The following is a 15,848-nucleotide window of genomic DNA, read 5'->3' on the forward strand; positions in this document are numbered from 1 at the left end:
TTTTATGTATGGCAACAAAGATAATTTAAGTACCGTCATTGGTGGATAATATGTCCAAAATTAAGCTTTTAGTGAGAATAGTTCTCCAGTTTCTCTTAACTATTATTATGTATTTAAAGTTTAAATAATTCCTTTTATTTAGGATAGGTTCAATTTAACTAGTCATATAGGTATATATTAACACAAGTAATAATAAGTTGAAAAACTTCACAATAGGTGTAAAATGTTTTTGATACTGGCAAACTAAACTTTACACTATTTGTGTGATCTGTGGATTTGTTCAATGGCAACTTCGGTTTGCCAATCTCAAACACAAAATAAAATCACTTTTCTACATTTTACGTTCATTGCAGTTCATTGTATGTTGTGATTTGGTAGATAAACAATGACTTGTTAGTGTTTTACTGATTTCAGTGAATTACTCGCAATGTGCACGGAGACTTTGCGGAAGTGATTAGGAGCTATCACCATAATGTAGCACTTATTCAAGTTCCTTTAGAAAAGTAGTCCAAAATTATCGTATCGATCTTTTGTCTTTTGCTGAGCAGTGAATTTAAGAACTCAAAATGTCTGTGGTTAAAGGAAAGGCATTAGTAAAAATGGATGTTATCCAAGTTGGTGAATACGAATTTACTAAACAAGACATAATAGGCCATGGTGCCTTTGCAATGGTGTACAAAGGAAGAAAGAGAAAGGTACGTCATTACTCATCTAATCTTGTTTAGAGTTTAGATACAAACAAAAACAAAAACCCCTTAATATCTGAGTGCTAATATTTATATATATTAATATACTTATTAATTTTCTCAACATTATTCAATAACACATAAAAATTAAAACAAAATATTTGTTTGTTGACAAAACTAGACCAATTCATACTATCCAATTATAAGTTTAATTAAATTATATCTTATTGAACAATTGACATATTTTGTGACCATCAGACTGAAGTTGTTACATATTGCCACAAATATTATTATGTATCTTATGATTAATATTGAATAATATAATTTTTAATTACTAATGTGCTAGTGTTACTGTTGTATATTTTATGTAATGTATATAACTGTATTACAATTTTGTTTAACTGTAAATATATCTACAACAAATAAATTCTACAGAAAAAAAAAGTCCTCATAAATGTCTATAAAAATTTTAATTACTCAGATATGGCTAAAGTGGATTTCACAAATGTACCTATCCTTGTCCTACTTATAATAGTTGTTTCTCACATTTATATCTCAAGTGCTAAGATTATACTATAGTATACAAAATAAAAGTGAATTATTAATAACATTGATTTCTTCTGTTAATATTTTTTAGGAGTAAATAAGTCATAACAACACAATATACATATATTGAATTACTTTATTTAACTGCCTCATTGCTCTTGTAATAATTGTTGACATTGTCTGAATTATGCCTGACTCATAACTTGTGGACCTGCGGCTTCTTGCAATATTGTGGTTGTATCAGCCATCTGTCCTATTATTGTATGAGAGACAGATATTGTGAATGCACAATTACTCCTTACAATGCGTGAGATTAGATGCCATGGCCCAATCAGTCTGGATAACACTCTTTAAATATTTTCTTTAATGAGATTTACTTAAAGAGTAAATACTTTCTCATTAAAGAAAATATTTAAAGAGTGTTATAATAGTAACATGTACTTTAATAGAACCATGTATAGTGTTTGTAAATTCAAAAATTATATTTTTCTTGACTAGGGTGTCAACTACCAAGTTAATTTATCAAAACTTGCAGTAAGTTTAAAAATAAGGTGTTATGTTAAAAACCGAAAACTAAGCAAGGGCATATAAAGATGGCTTTTTATCATGACATTTTAAAGTGATGTGATGTATTGTGTCTTTTGTAATATATTCTAGGGATATTTCATAAATAGTATTCAGGAAAGTAGGAAACAAGAATTTGCTGATGTCATAAGTGTCCCTGCAAGCCTAGATTTCATTGTTCTTAAAGGTATATTAAGTTTCATTACATTTGTAAGAAACTAGTACAACCAACTAGTAGTGATATGAAACAAGATCTTTTTCTCAGAATTATTGCTTATGTTTATAAACTTATGTCCTTAATTTGTTATCTTAATTGAAATAGAATATTTTCCTATCATTTAATCTGTGTACCTAATCACCCACTTAATAAATTGGATGCTTTTTAATTGAAACCTGATTATAATGATAGTAATATGACTTTCAAGAATGTTGTTTCTTGAAAATGAAATAAAACTCTCAAATGCCCAAATCAGATTATTCATTATGCAATCAGCTATTTCATGACAAATTTATCTGATTAGAATCCTAGAAAAATAATAGTATTGAGGTAACAACAATATTTACTTATTTGTTAATAACACACACATTTCTTTATTTATAATAATAAATTAATAAGAATAATTCTGAGGAGCCTAAGACTAAGCCTGATACTTATAAACTTATGTTGTGGTCAAGATTTTTTATACAGCATAGGTCAACATTCTGGAGTAACACAACAAACTTCAAGTAAAACCTTGTCACTGTCTTATCTCATTAACATAAACATAAGTACAAAAGGTAGTTAGCTATCCTTAAAAACTACTATGTTGAAATCAGGTCAGGTGAACTTATGGAATGTAGGGCGGGATAATCTTAGCCCAGCGTCTGCGCAGCCCTGAAACTCTTTCCGTTGCCGTATCATAATGGAATACAACGATCTAAATGGTTACTAGCTAACTAAACTGTTTTTAAGTAACTTCGTTTGGTTTTGTTGTAAGTGTACATAATCAAATCATACAGAAAATGACGATCGAAAATACGATATAGATATACAAAGTTTTATTGTATTGCAATGGAGCTTTCACATGTTTCCGTTCATGCCAATGCAGTTCACATAATTTATTTTTAATCGAGAATACGGGTTCCGGTATGTCGACTGCAAAAATCATTTCACACGCAGTCACTTATGCAATTGTATTCTGCAATACCTAACTGTTTTTATGCGTTAATGCACACGCTTTGCCGTTATTCTGAAAACTCCATATTGTTAGAAGAAAATTATTTGGGTAATGTATGTTGATGGTGGTTTAAAATGGTATTTTCTGTTTGGCCGCGATTCTAACAAACACCCACGCGTTTTCTTCAAGTGTTAAATGGTTGTATCACAAAAATAGTACGACTATTACCTATAAGATTTATACATAACATTTTTACATACGTCAACAAACAAATGTATCACGACGAAGCTGTGACTTCTATTTATTTTTGTTTTGTTTTACAGAATCCATCGCAAGCGGTTGCCGTTAAAGTCGTGACGAAGAAAGGTTTACAAAAGGCTTCAGAGATCCTCGTGAAAGAAATAAAGATTCTGCGCGAACTGACTGCCCTTCATCATACAAACCTTGTCGCTATGCATGACTGCATGGACAGCACTGCCTATGTTTACGTTGTTATGGAGGTAAGTTTATATACTTGGTGAAGAAGTCTATTCCAAACAATCTTCTAATAACAAAGCGAAATTGTAATAAAGCTTCTCAACACTCGTATAAGTACAGTAGGTATTTATCAAACTTTGTTAATACATAAAAACATCGACTGAATAAATGTTTAGTTTATTTAAATTAGCATGAATATTTTAAGTGTTCCGGTTTATGCAAAGCAAACAGTTTAAATGTTGTTAAAACGAACTAAATAAACCGCGCATTATGTTCAATATAGGGATGAAATTAACACACAATATGAATTAAACGCAATCGCATTGTTAATTTGCTGGTCTGTTTGAGTTCAACAATAACCAGGAAGTCGTGAAGTGGTTAGCTAGTGTTAGGTGCCGTCCGTAACCCACTGGCCTTGCCCTTAATCCGTTTGCCGATAACGAATAACGACACGCTATCGTACGCATTAAGCAATCGTCATTTGCCTATATAGGCCTTTATGCATTTTGTTTCCAGTTTAAAAGCGGTGTATGACCATTGACTCTAGCAAATACATCTTGCAACGATGTTTACTACCATAGCGTATAGGCACTGCGTGTTTTCAAACGCGTTGTCGGTTATTTGTTAAACCGGGTTTCCGGTGGTTACTCATATTCTGAGATAGTGCTTCACTGTTTTCTAGCTAGGTTTTGTTTAATAAGTTACAAGAGGACGTAAGTAATCGTAATCCTTTAACAATGCCATACACACAAACATAATATTTATTATAAAATGATATAGTTTGCTTGCAATTTGTCGCAATCAATATATAACCAGAAGCTTACGTTACACAACGAGGCAAAAGTAGCATTAAATAATTAGCAGTTATTCTTAATTCCTATCATACATAGATACAGAACATAATGTTCTTCCGTGTCGCCTCGCGTTGTCTGTTTTAAAACAAGGTCAAACCATCGTTGGCTCACCTCTTCATTTCGTTATAAAATGGCAAAAATCTAGTTTTTATTTTCATTTCACCTTTATGCTCAGATAATTTATGAATCCGTACATCTTAAAAATGTGTAAACAACTTTGTTTACTATAATTTTTATCGGTCATTTCAAACAAAAACAACACGTTTTTGCACAATAAGTCGATCGAAGGAGTCGATGTCCGGAAGTCTGAAATATTAAACTGCGCATTTTGTGTAAGTAAACGAAAACGCGATAATTTTTATATATCTACAGTTTTGATAAGAAATATTTTACGCGTGCAAATCCACGCGCGTAAAACGTGGTGTCTAGTCAGTAGTGTCTACTCTAGGTCACGCCATCAATCAGCCTAAATTTATACAACTTGGGTCTCGAGATAAAACACGTTTGGCGAATTATAATTTTAACTGCGCATTTTGTTGTCTGCATATGTCGCCAAAGATATGTATTCTACAGTTTTTTAAGTACCTACACAGAAAATAAACGATTACGCGCTTTTGCGTTGCAAGCTACAATAAATATGATTCAGACGACGAATATTTAAAACCACATCAATTTATTGAAATGGATCAAATCATGGATGATTATCATACATCCTCACTTCGGTTAGAAGTTTTGTTACACTCTGGTTTCCTTTTCTTATTAATCTGATTAATGTTACTTCATTCATATTATTTATGTTAACATAGATACAATATATTATTGTAAGATTCAATCAATTTATCCAAATATTCTGTGGCTGTAGATACTGCAATATTGTTGATATAGTCTACTGGCCCACTAACCTTTATATCACTGATGACTAGTCAACCCGTTTCTCGTGACTACAAGTTTTACATCATTATGAAATGTTGAAAATGCAAGAAATACGGAGTAGGAAGGGATAGGAAGGAGCTCATTAAACTCGCTGAAGTGGTAGACAAATAAACTACTTAATTAGCGAGGATAAAAATAAAACCGATCTTTATTTAACATAAAGAAATCTAATTCAGGGTGTTTATAAATAACGGACATTAAAAGGTGTATTTATGTTGAACTAAGGTTCACTCGTGTAGAAAGTTGCCGTGCCACGTTTCTCTGGATCACCGTCATTGCACGTGCAGCATGCGTCTACGCCTCGTGGATGTTAGATCGGCGCGATAGAGATAATTGCGCATAAAGTGACTGTACCCGCAATATCTGGGACTAATGAATTCATTATAGGCCACGGAGACGCCCTCTTATCGTCTTTGTTTATATGCGCTTGACTTGTGTAATGAAGCATTAAATATTATGAACAAAATTCTTACCGATAAAATAATCATAAATCGGTATTAATAAAATTATTTAGTGTATCATAATTTTTAGGACAAAATAGAATATATTAAATGCATTTAGTTATTTAATTTACTACAACTATTTAATTTAAATTTTTCACGCTCGCCTGGTTTGGTTCACTCATCAAATATGTTTATTTCGACATAATATCACATACCTGTGAGATGAAGTATATAATATGTAAAACGCTACGATACGTTTTTCGTTTATTTTTATTTACATACCGCCTACCTATAATAGAATGTCAAGGGTAAACATATATTTGGTTCCAAGACTCGTGTTGCTGCGTAATAGCCGTATGTACCTACGGCTTAGTATAGAAAGTTCATTAGCCTGTATTTTTTACCTGTCATACCTGCAACAGACCATGACTCGTTCCTCCCTACTAATTCACTGAAGTACAAAGACCCTATTTGTCTTATCTAGTTTTGTTACAGCTAAAAAGTGACCCGGATCGATTTTTGTTACCTGACGATTGGGATTGCACTTTTTCTGGTATTGGAAAATATAAAAGCTAGATTATTTTGTTTCATTCACTGCTCACAGATTCTATGTATTGAAATATTATTGTACGATACATTGAATGTGGCCAAAAAATTTACAATTTGTTACAAATGAAGCGCATATACTACGACCGCAAGTTTGCGATAGAAGGATAATTACAAAGACTGTATAAGATAAGTATAAAGAGTAAATAGCAGAAATATAAGTTTACATTTTCTCTTATTTAAAAAATACCTGTATTTTTAGGATAGCAGGTCTTTAAAGCATAATAAATAATTTAATACAATTTAGAAAAGAAAGGTCAAATTAGAGATTTACGGTTTTAAAGTACACAACAAAACACGTACTTTTTACGTAAATGGAGTGTCGAGTTATCAAGGCAATCTCCGCGAATTACGCAATAACAGACAGTCAGTCTGTCAGAGCCCACGTGCCAACATAATAACATATATAACACAATGACAATACATGAATATTAATGACGGTAAAATGTATATATGAATACGGCCATTGAGATGAATATTCAGTATTGCCTCATATCTTGATTATTAATGTTTAAAAATATATTTTGGTCAATATTGACCTTTTTAAAAAAAACTTGATTCTTTCAAGGTAGTCGTTCTTTTTTACAAATTTTTAGAGCGATTATCGGATTTTCCAAATTGAGAAAAAATTGTACATTTTTATAAGTTTTTCTGCAATTATTGCAAACGTAGAAAATGCTCTTTATATGGTACACAGGAGGTTATACATGTAATAGATAGTCATTATAGCCAGACTGATTGTTGAAATACCCTATTGCACGTGGCAATATTAAAAGGTCCTTGGATACACTCAATAGGGCTTCATAGGCACTCGTTACGTTCGCAACGACTACAAATTTGTTTCAACAATAGATACATTACGTCAACTCTAAGCTTCCGTCCAATTAATGTATTTTTGAGGGAAAGTTTTAGTCAAGAAACTTAATGAGAAAAATCTTATGACTGTTTACTACTGACATAGTAATCATTTTGGCTGGTTGAACTATAATATACCTACGTAAATTATATGTACGAAGTACGAGTAATAAGCACGAATGATTGCGTCAACCAAGCCAGTTTCTCTGATATTACTCGAAGTAAGTAAGTGAGGTCCGGAACTTAATTAATTTGAAATGAATAGATTTTTATGCTTTCTTTTTTAATGTATTTTTCTATAAAAGTTTTTTGTCTTGTTATTTTCCCTTAAACACTCGTGAGCCGACAGTGGTATATGGTGATTATATATAAAAGCGTGACCTACACGAAACCCGACTGTATCGTTTTACGTACGATTAAGAATTTAAGAATGATGAATTGTAGAATACTCAATATGGTGTCAGATCGCCTGAGGTGTTCCGAAGATTTTAAATTTTGTACCAACGTAAACATTTCCCCTTGCGTCGTGTTGGTGACTACAAATATACCAATACTTCTTGTATTAATAATAGAACACTGTTTTTTGTTGATAGAGTTGCATTAGCTTTCTTATTATACATGTAAGATCACTTTTACGAATAAATCTATGTAATATTAAAATTTCATTCTATTCTGTGGAACTATGTTTGTTTATATCTCTATAACAATTATCTCAAGCACAATAATTAGTTCTCATGCGCATAGACTATGATTGTCTTGAATCGGTGCCAGCTTTGTATACCTACTTATAGTTAAGTGTGGTACAAATATAAAATGGTTACTTTAGTATTAGAGGAAGTTATATAATTGATATTTTAAACTTTATATATTAATTCAGGTCCAGAATTAAGATCAAAATTTTTATATGTTAAATTTTCGGTCTATTTTATCAAACGGGTCGATCGCAGTTTTGTGTAAATCAATTGTATATTATAAATATACAATTGATTGAGAATATTATTGTATAGTGTAAATAAATTGTATATTATATATAATAAATAAATTGATCGCTTCGCCCACGTTATACATCAGAATTCCACTAAGCACTCATAGAGTACAGACACACTATTTTCATAAAGATGTGAGAAATTTAATTATTTTATACATTTACTAACTGGATTGCTTACGGTACCGTCGAACGAAGAAAAAATATTTTTGCTTATTGTTGCTGTTTTCCTGACCCCCTTTTATTGACAAACGCCACTTATTACTTTCTCTTCTCTTGGGAAATCATAATTTTTAGCACATTCATTTTAATACGTATTGATCGTAAAAATTATGCTAATGTGTATAGTAAATTACTGACTTATGTTTATTCCATCTGAATTAATAGGAGCAAAGAAAATAATGAATAAAAAAACATTATAAGGAATAGAAAAACCTAATTTATTTATACAAATAATTACATATTATGTATTGTATAACAATTATTTACACGATAAGTTCTATACTCCTATACCCATAAAGCTGTCCGTAGGTTCTAAATAATTAAATAAATATAATTAGGGTAACATTGACACCTACGTATTGCCATCATAAAAAAGATTGATCAAGTTGATTACAACGATCATAGATAATTTAAATATTAGTAACATTCTTTTTCATTACATGTCATTTCCTTGTTCAGATCACGCACATATACAACACTTTAATATATAAATCCATTACAAACAACAACTTCCATATCTAGGTCCATAGTGATTACACAATAAGTTATTAAACAGGTAATTTATCGTTAGTTTTTTCCTGTAACGGTATTTCTTCAGGTGTTGTGCCGTTAGTGGTAGGTGTACGGTCATTTGGTCGGGGTGCCGAACCAAACCTCTTTTTGATAGAAGTCCAATTCTTCTTAATCGCTATTACGGCTACAACAACAATCATACTAGCAATGACAATTCCTATCACGCTTCGGTCAACACCACCTCCGGCCTTTGTTATTTCCGAAGTTTTCGCACCTATTTTCACTTCTGTCTCTTCTTCATGTGTATCCGTTGGTGCTTTGACAAGAGTGTTAAGAGTTTTATGACTAATTGGTGCTTCATTTACAGCAGCGCGTAGCGAAAACTCTGTCGCGGTTGAACTATTTTCCGGTATTGTGGTGGTAGTTAACACCGTGGTTGTGTCTGGTGTCGTTGATGGGCTTGAAGTTGTTTCTTTAGTGCCCTTATTAAGGCTCGCTTCTTCGTTGTTATCAAAAGATATCATTCCTGGTAATGCTGCGCCAAATAGGTCCGTCACATCAGGACAGTCGTAACTCTGCTTTTTACATGTTTCTGTACAAACAGTCTCCAAAGATGCCTTAAAAGATCCACATAGATCTTCAACAAGGTCCGATGTTGTACTGGGAAGAGTTACCTTGCGCAGGGATTTAAGTGACGAAAATAGTTGTGGTGTTAAAGTCTGTAACGTAAATATATATTTATTATACTTTATTGAGCACACTTTCAATATTTTACTTTTTACTAACGAACTTTTGTGCCAATGCCAATACAAATTAGAATAAGATATACCTATAATAAGTGTTATGTATTATAATTATAAATAGACTATGAGAAAGAACACTTTATTTAATAACATACTCATATGCTGAATTTCAGTTAATATTGGTTTTCTTCTTTCTACACCTAGAGGTATTCTACTAGATTTATAAAGTCTACTATATTACATATATATTTGAACATATAATAAACAGGAAACGTACCGTGCGTATATCATTTCCTCCTAAATCGAGTTCTTCCAATTTATTTAAAGAAATACTGTTTTTTAAATCTTGAGGATATTCAATTAAACGGTTGCCTGCTAGCTTCAATGTTATTAATTCAGGTAGCTCACTGATTGACTGTAATATAAAAGTCGGTTAAGAAAATATCATAACGATCCATAATAATATGACAGAACAATAGTACAACTATACTTACACCTGCTGCTAACTCCATTATTGAGTTATCATTGGCATTTAATATTTTCAAATTTTTCAACGATGAAATGTCTCTAGGTATCTCAGTGAGTTTATTATTGTTTAAATTTAATGTTGTGGTTCTTGTATCAATAGGTGATGGAAACTCCGTTAAAGAATACCCAGCGCAATTGACAACTAAGTTGTTTTCTTCACCTTCAATGCTACAAAGACAAGGTTTTGGACATGGTATTTCCTGGGATGAGTTTTCTTCCTGCTTTTCTTCATCAATGATTGGGGGATTAGTATGAGACAAACTTTCGTTATTCTCTAAATTAACTCCGCCAGATGAAGAATTATTTTCTCGTTCATCTTGACCGATCAGGGTAGGGCTTTCATTTTTTCTCATTTCTTCTTCATCCTCGCTACCTCCCGATGCTATAATGGGTTCCATTTGTGGTATGATCAGCATTTTTGTACTATCATGTTTTTCTTCAATGCCAGCATTACCACTTCCCTCAATTACATCTTCAATTCTGGCCTCAATCTCAGATGGAATTTCTGTTACGTCGTTTTCTTGTGCTACTAATCCTTGTCTGAAATTTAGGAATTACAAAAATTTAACATGTGACTAAGTAAAAAGCAATAGGTATCTTTTATCATAACGAGCTGACGTACTAGTGCTAAGTACAGAGATAAGATTTCTGATAACTGCAAGGGCGTAACTACATTAGATCTTAAGACAGACTTTTTGAAGATTTTATGTAATTTCTTGCAAAAACATAGTAAGGAAAATAATTTTTACTTTATATTTCAAATGCTGATATTACTACCGATGGTTTGTTTACACACGTGTTTTCTAATTTAATAAGTCGCGTTATATCTTATTTTACAAATTCTGTATGTATTGTACTACAGTATTTTATTATACGTAATTTTAATTAAATACTCAATTTTTTTCTTATTAAGTGATCTACTGTGATACATCATTACCTAATGATTATAATGAAAAGGTATTACTTACACAAAACACGACGCAACGAAAAAGAACCATAATAACTTCAACTCCATGATCACCACAAGTCACTATAGCCTATACCACTTTGTATATTATAGTGAAGTATCTTACCAACGCTAGTAGCATTGGGTCGCAGTGCCCGTAACTCACTGACACTTATTAACTATTATCAGTTTACGATAAGGTTACCTGCTGCATGTGAGGCTTATCGCGAATCAAACCCGATAACAACTGTCCTCGTCAACAGTGAAAACCTATTTCCTCTTTCATTAACACTGGGAGGCAAGTTTAATCAAAGCAAATTAACTACAATAAACTTACTAATGCTTAAATCAGATATTGTGATTTGATCGCATTTGATCTTAAAATGCTGACATGTCATAATAGACCAGTGCCGATAATTTTTGAAACGAAAAAAATTTACAGTAGGATGAAACCCATTAGAAAAGCAGGGGAATATGCTCAAAATGAAAGGAAAAATAAATTACGGTCGATCTGAGGTCGGGAAGGGGTGGGGGGGGAGTTTTAAGGGTAAAAAACGGTTTATTTCGATTTCCGGCAAAACTAAAAGTCCTATCGAAGAAATTTAATGGCAAAGTTGTAGGTAATAAAAAGATCTAAAACTTTTGTATTTACACATTTTTCAATAACCTCAAAATTGGTGTGAAAAATTCAAAAAACCAAGTTTTTGGTTTTTTATTTTTATCTTTTACAAAAATTTATTTTTTTAAACGAAATTTGGTGAAAACTTACCTTATTATGTCCCAAATATACTGTAATTTATTTGATTAATAATATTAATTTTTTCACCTTATTTTGAATTAATATCGAAAAAACACCCTAATTTTCAATCGACAATTCTGACGTCAAAATTTCATTTTTTTTCAAAAAGTTGGAGTGCTTTCAGTTCGTTGAAATCTCTACTTTCCTATGGTAAAAAAATATATATATATTACCATAGTAAATCTTCTCAGAAAATGCAAAACATCGTATGCAGTAACGCCCAGACCCGTCATACCCTTCCCTACTTCTCTATGAATCTTCTTTAAATTATAATCAGATGCCTATTTATTTCTATTTTAAGATAACTTATATATACCTGAGTGACCTAAAAAAAAATTTAGCCTTTAGATGGGCTAAAATTTTCGTATTTCATAGAGAAGTAGGGAAGGGTATGACGGGTCTGGGCGTTACTGCATACGATGTTTTGCATTTTCTGAGAATATTTACTATGGTAATATATATATTTTTTTTACCATAGGAAAGTAGAGATTTCAACGAACTGAAAGCACTCCAATTTTTTGAAAAAAGCTGAAATTTTGACGTCAGAATTTTCGATTGAAAATTAGGGTGTTTTTTCGATATTAATTCAAAATAAGGTGAAATAATAAATATTTTTAATCAAATAAATTACAGTATATTTGGGACATAATAAGGTAAGTTTTCACCAAATTTCGTTTAAAAAAATAAATTTTTGTAAAAGATAAAAATAAAAAACCAAAAACTTGGTTTTTTGAATTTTTCACACCAATTTTGAGGTTATGTGAAAAATGTGTAAATACAAAAGTTTTAGATCTTTTTATTACCTACAACTTTGCCATTTATCTTTCTTCGATAGGACTTTTAGTTTTGCCGGAAATCGAGATAAACCGTTTTTTACCCTTAAAACTACCCCCCCACCCCTTCCCGACCTCAGATCGACCGTAATTTATTTTTCCTTTCATTTTGAGCATATTCCCCTGCTTTTCTAATGGGTTTCATCCTACTGTAATTTTTTTCACTTTTTATTTATTTTGAAGGCTATCTGCACTGGTCTATAATTGTTTCCGAACATTTATCAATTCATATTTATCAGTTATGATGCATAAGATATATTTTTGTCACCTGTTACTAGAAATGTCTCAATCAGCAGGAAACACAATAAAACAACGTAACGCACTCACAATTCCGATTATAGTTTATCTATTTTAGTTACACATTGAATATTCCAAGAGTTGATTTTCTTCCATCTTTCCATTTCTGGATCTTTTCTGATCTATAATTTTGTTCCCAGTATTGCAATGGCGGCGACCTCGCAGACTATTTACAAACGAATAGACTGCTCAGCGAGGCTACCATACGAACCTTCCTGCGGCAGCTAGCTGAGGCCATGCGAGCTATTCACGCCAAGGGGATCGTCCACAGAGATTTGAAGCCGCAAAACATTTTACTGACACACAACGTGGCTCCTCCACGCACACCACATCCCGAAGAAATCACACTCAAGATTGGTAAATTTTGTTTTAATCTTCCACGGAGCAATTAAGAATTCACACCTGCGGTTGGGCTATCGTAATGTTTTTTTTATTTAAGGTTGTTAAGGCAGTTATCATATTGTTACAGTATCAATAAAATATGCATAATACCCAATTTAATATACTTTAATATTTTTAACAGCTGATTTCGGTTTCGCACGATTCCTAGAAGAGGGGAACATGGCCGTCACACTCTGTGGATCACCTATGTATATGGTAATTGTGTTATGATAACTAGTTGCTTTTATTTGATTTTTATCGTACATTTATTTCGTATTTAATTATTTTCGGGATTAAAAATATAATGTTGAAAAATTATGCTTAGGGAGTGAACTTACCTAATTACATTTTTCATGTAACAGGGGTTTAATTTACACCCGTACTTTGTTGTTTTTGATGGCGATCATAATAACTAAAACTGTTTTACAGGCACCTGAAGTAATAATGTCCCTAAAGTATGATGCAAAAGCGGATCTTTGGAGCTTGGGCACGATCGTCTATCAGTGCCTAACGGGCAAAGCGCCTTTTCAAGCGACTACGCCTCATGAACTCAAAGCTTTCTACGAAAAAAGCATCGATTTACAACCCAAGTAAGGAAATCTTTTACTGTTTGAGATTTCTGAATAAATGAAATCTTTAGTAACATCTAATAGTTGTGGTCACGTGTTCATAAATATCTACAAAAGTTACGATAAATATTGCCCCGGTAATTTGACTTACACCTATGGACAATTATCTTGTATAAAACACCGCCATTGCGTATCGGTAACGCACAACACTAGTCCTGGGTTGTTCTGACCACCCCATAAGTCAGATTTACATTTATTCCACACAGACGGAACAGACAAAAGAAGATCTAGTTAAGATACACGAGTTTAATGAGATATGATTATAAAGTATTCAAGAAGTTTTTCTGGCCTTTTTTCTCGTCAGGTACACCTCAAGGTCTACGGTTAGACGAATTTATAACACTTCCTTATAGTGGAACAAATTGAGCTATTTCTCTTAATTGATATCGCGCGTGAAACAAGCACGAATGAAACACACGGGTCATTGTACACCACCATTTACGTACAGTTTAGTTATTTTAGATATTCTTAGCTTTAAACGGATATATTTTGACTTTGAGAATTAATAATAATAATGTTTATAAAACGTTATATTTTGAAGTACTCACACTTTTCGACACTTGTTTTGTAAAAAGTTTATTAGACACAAATTAAAATGAATTAACACATTTTAATAAATTAATTGAAGATTTTACTGACGCTTAACAAGTTTGTTCGGTTTAAAATAAATTATATAAAAAGTAGAATTTTGTGTCCTTTTCTACTTACTAGCGTCTAAAGGAATTCAAACAAATCTCAAACACTTTACCCCTACGTATTATATAATTATGTATTAATGAAGTGATTTTCTTACATATTATTAATTTCTTTCTTATATTTAGTTGGTTTAAACAATAAAAATGGGTATAAAATCTAAAGTAATATATACATTTAATGTAAATTTCTAAAATAAAATATTTTAAAATCGAATTCTTCGCCTTACCAAGCGTTTCAAAACTGTACATAATTAATGATTATTTTTAAAATAATGGCTTATATAAACTTAATAATAAGTTATTAAATTTTCTTTATTTTATTTTATATTCTATAATATATGGCTGGATAATGAACAGATGTAAGACAGCTGATGAAACACTGGCAGCTGCTTGCATTACCGTTATTAATTTGCTGCCTACAATTCCTAGAAAAGTCCAGTTGCTAAAGTCATACCTATATAATATCAGTCATAAGTTTAACCTTAATTCATTTCAATAATTTAGTAAAAAATTACGAAGACTAATAATCTTTCAAAGCCTCTCAAGCCTCTATACCAGAAGTACATAGGCATTATTGTCTTAATTACAGCTCGGTAATTATAGGTACAGACAAGTATTTTATAAACGTCTTTGATGAAATGCTTACGTACGCAGCGACGACACAATTATGGCTTCATAATCCCATTCATTAAGAGCAATTAAAACTTTTGAATTATGACTTGTCTCTTGTATATACTTTTGTATGAAATGCGCAAATCAAGTGTAAAAACATATACTTTCGCGTCAATCATAGATCGGGCTTTCACGTCATTATTGCGCACATATAACGTCATTATTCTTGCACGTCTACTTGTGAGTATTATTTAATGACAGCATAATATCAGATTATGCTTCGATGGATTCATTAGAAAACTACGTGTCCGGTGATTTTCCTAGCCTTGTGGTGGGTAATGATTAGTTTTGTGACATATACATAATCCTTTTGTAATTTTTAGCTATTTTTATAAATTCTATAGTTTGTCGGATTATATGAAATGCGCTGAAATCCCCCATTTCTGTGTTTTAAGTGGGTTTTACACTTGCCAGCCATTTAAACAATTTACGTTTCCGCGGATTTCAGTTCTAATCTAAACCACTGAGGAGACAGGGATTGAAA

At 31.9% G+C, this 15,848-nt stretch overlaps 2 protein-coding genes across 4 annotated transcripts in view; one reads left to right on the forward strand and one right to left on the reverse strand.

The window, feature by feature from the left end:
* The first annotated feature begins 278 nt into the window (after positions 1-278).
* Positions 279-15,848, forward strand: part of LOC125048539 (serine/threonine-protein kinase unc-51) — a 30,903-nt gene continuing 15,333 nt past the window's right edge. For 2 of the 3 annotated variants that reach the window (XM_047647248.1, XM_047647251.1), the window contains exons 1-5: positions 280-695; positions 3,277-3,453; positions 13,128-13,344; positions 13,511-13,584; positions 13,798-13,958. In XM_047647248.1, the coding sequence (XP_047503204.1) occupies positions 567-695; positions 3,277-3,453; positions 13,128-13,344; positions 13,511-13,584; positions 13,798-13,958 (758 nt within the window). In that variant the 5' untranslated portion in view covers positions 280-566. Of the gene's footprint in view, positions 696-3,276; positions 3,454-13,127; positions 13,345-13,510; positions 13,585-13,797; positions 13,959-15,848 lie in introns of all 3 variants that reach the window. The other variant, XM_047647250.1, reaches the window with a different exon arrangement.
* On the reverse strand, positions 8,527-11,241 carry LOC125048541. The gene is made up of 4 exons (XM_047647253.1): positions 11,081-11,241; positions 10,079-10,652; positions 9,862-9,999; positions 8,527-9,560 (listed from the first exon to the last, which is right to left on the reverse strand). Exons 1-4 carry the CDS (start codon positions 11,125-11,127, stop codon positions 8,877-8,879), a joined length of 1,443 nt encoding a protein of 480 aa, XP_047503209.1. The 5' UTR covers positions 11,128-11,241; the 3' UTR covers positions 8,527-8,876.

This window comes from Pieris napi, chromosome 4 (genome assembly GCF_905475465.1).
Source record: "Pieris napi chromosome 4, ilPieNapi1.2, whole genome shotgun sequence".
In the NCBI taxonomy this organism is placed as follows: domain Eukaryota; kingdom Metazoa; phylum Arthropoda; class Insecta; order Lepidoptera; family Pieridae; genus Pieris; species Pieris napi.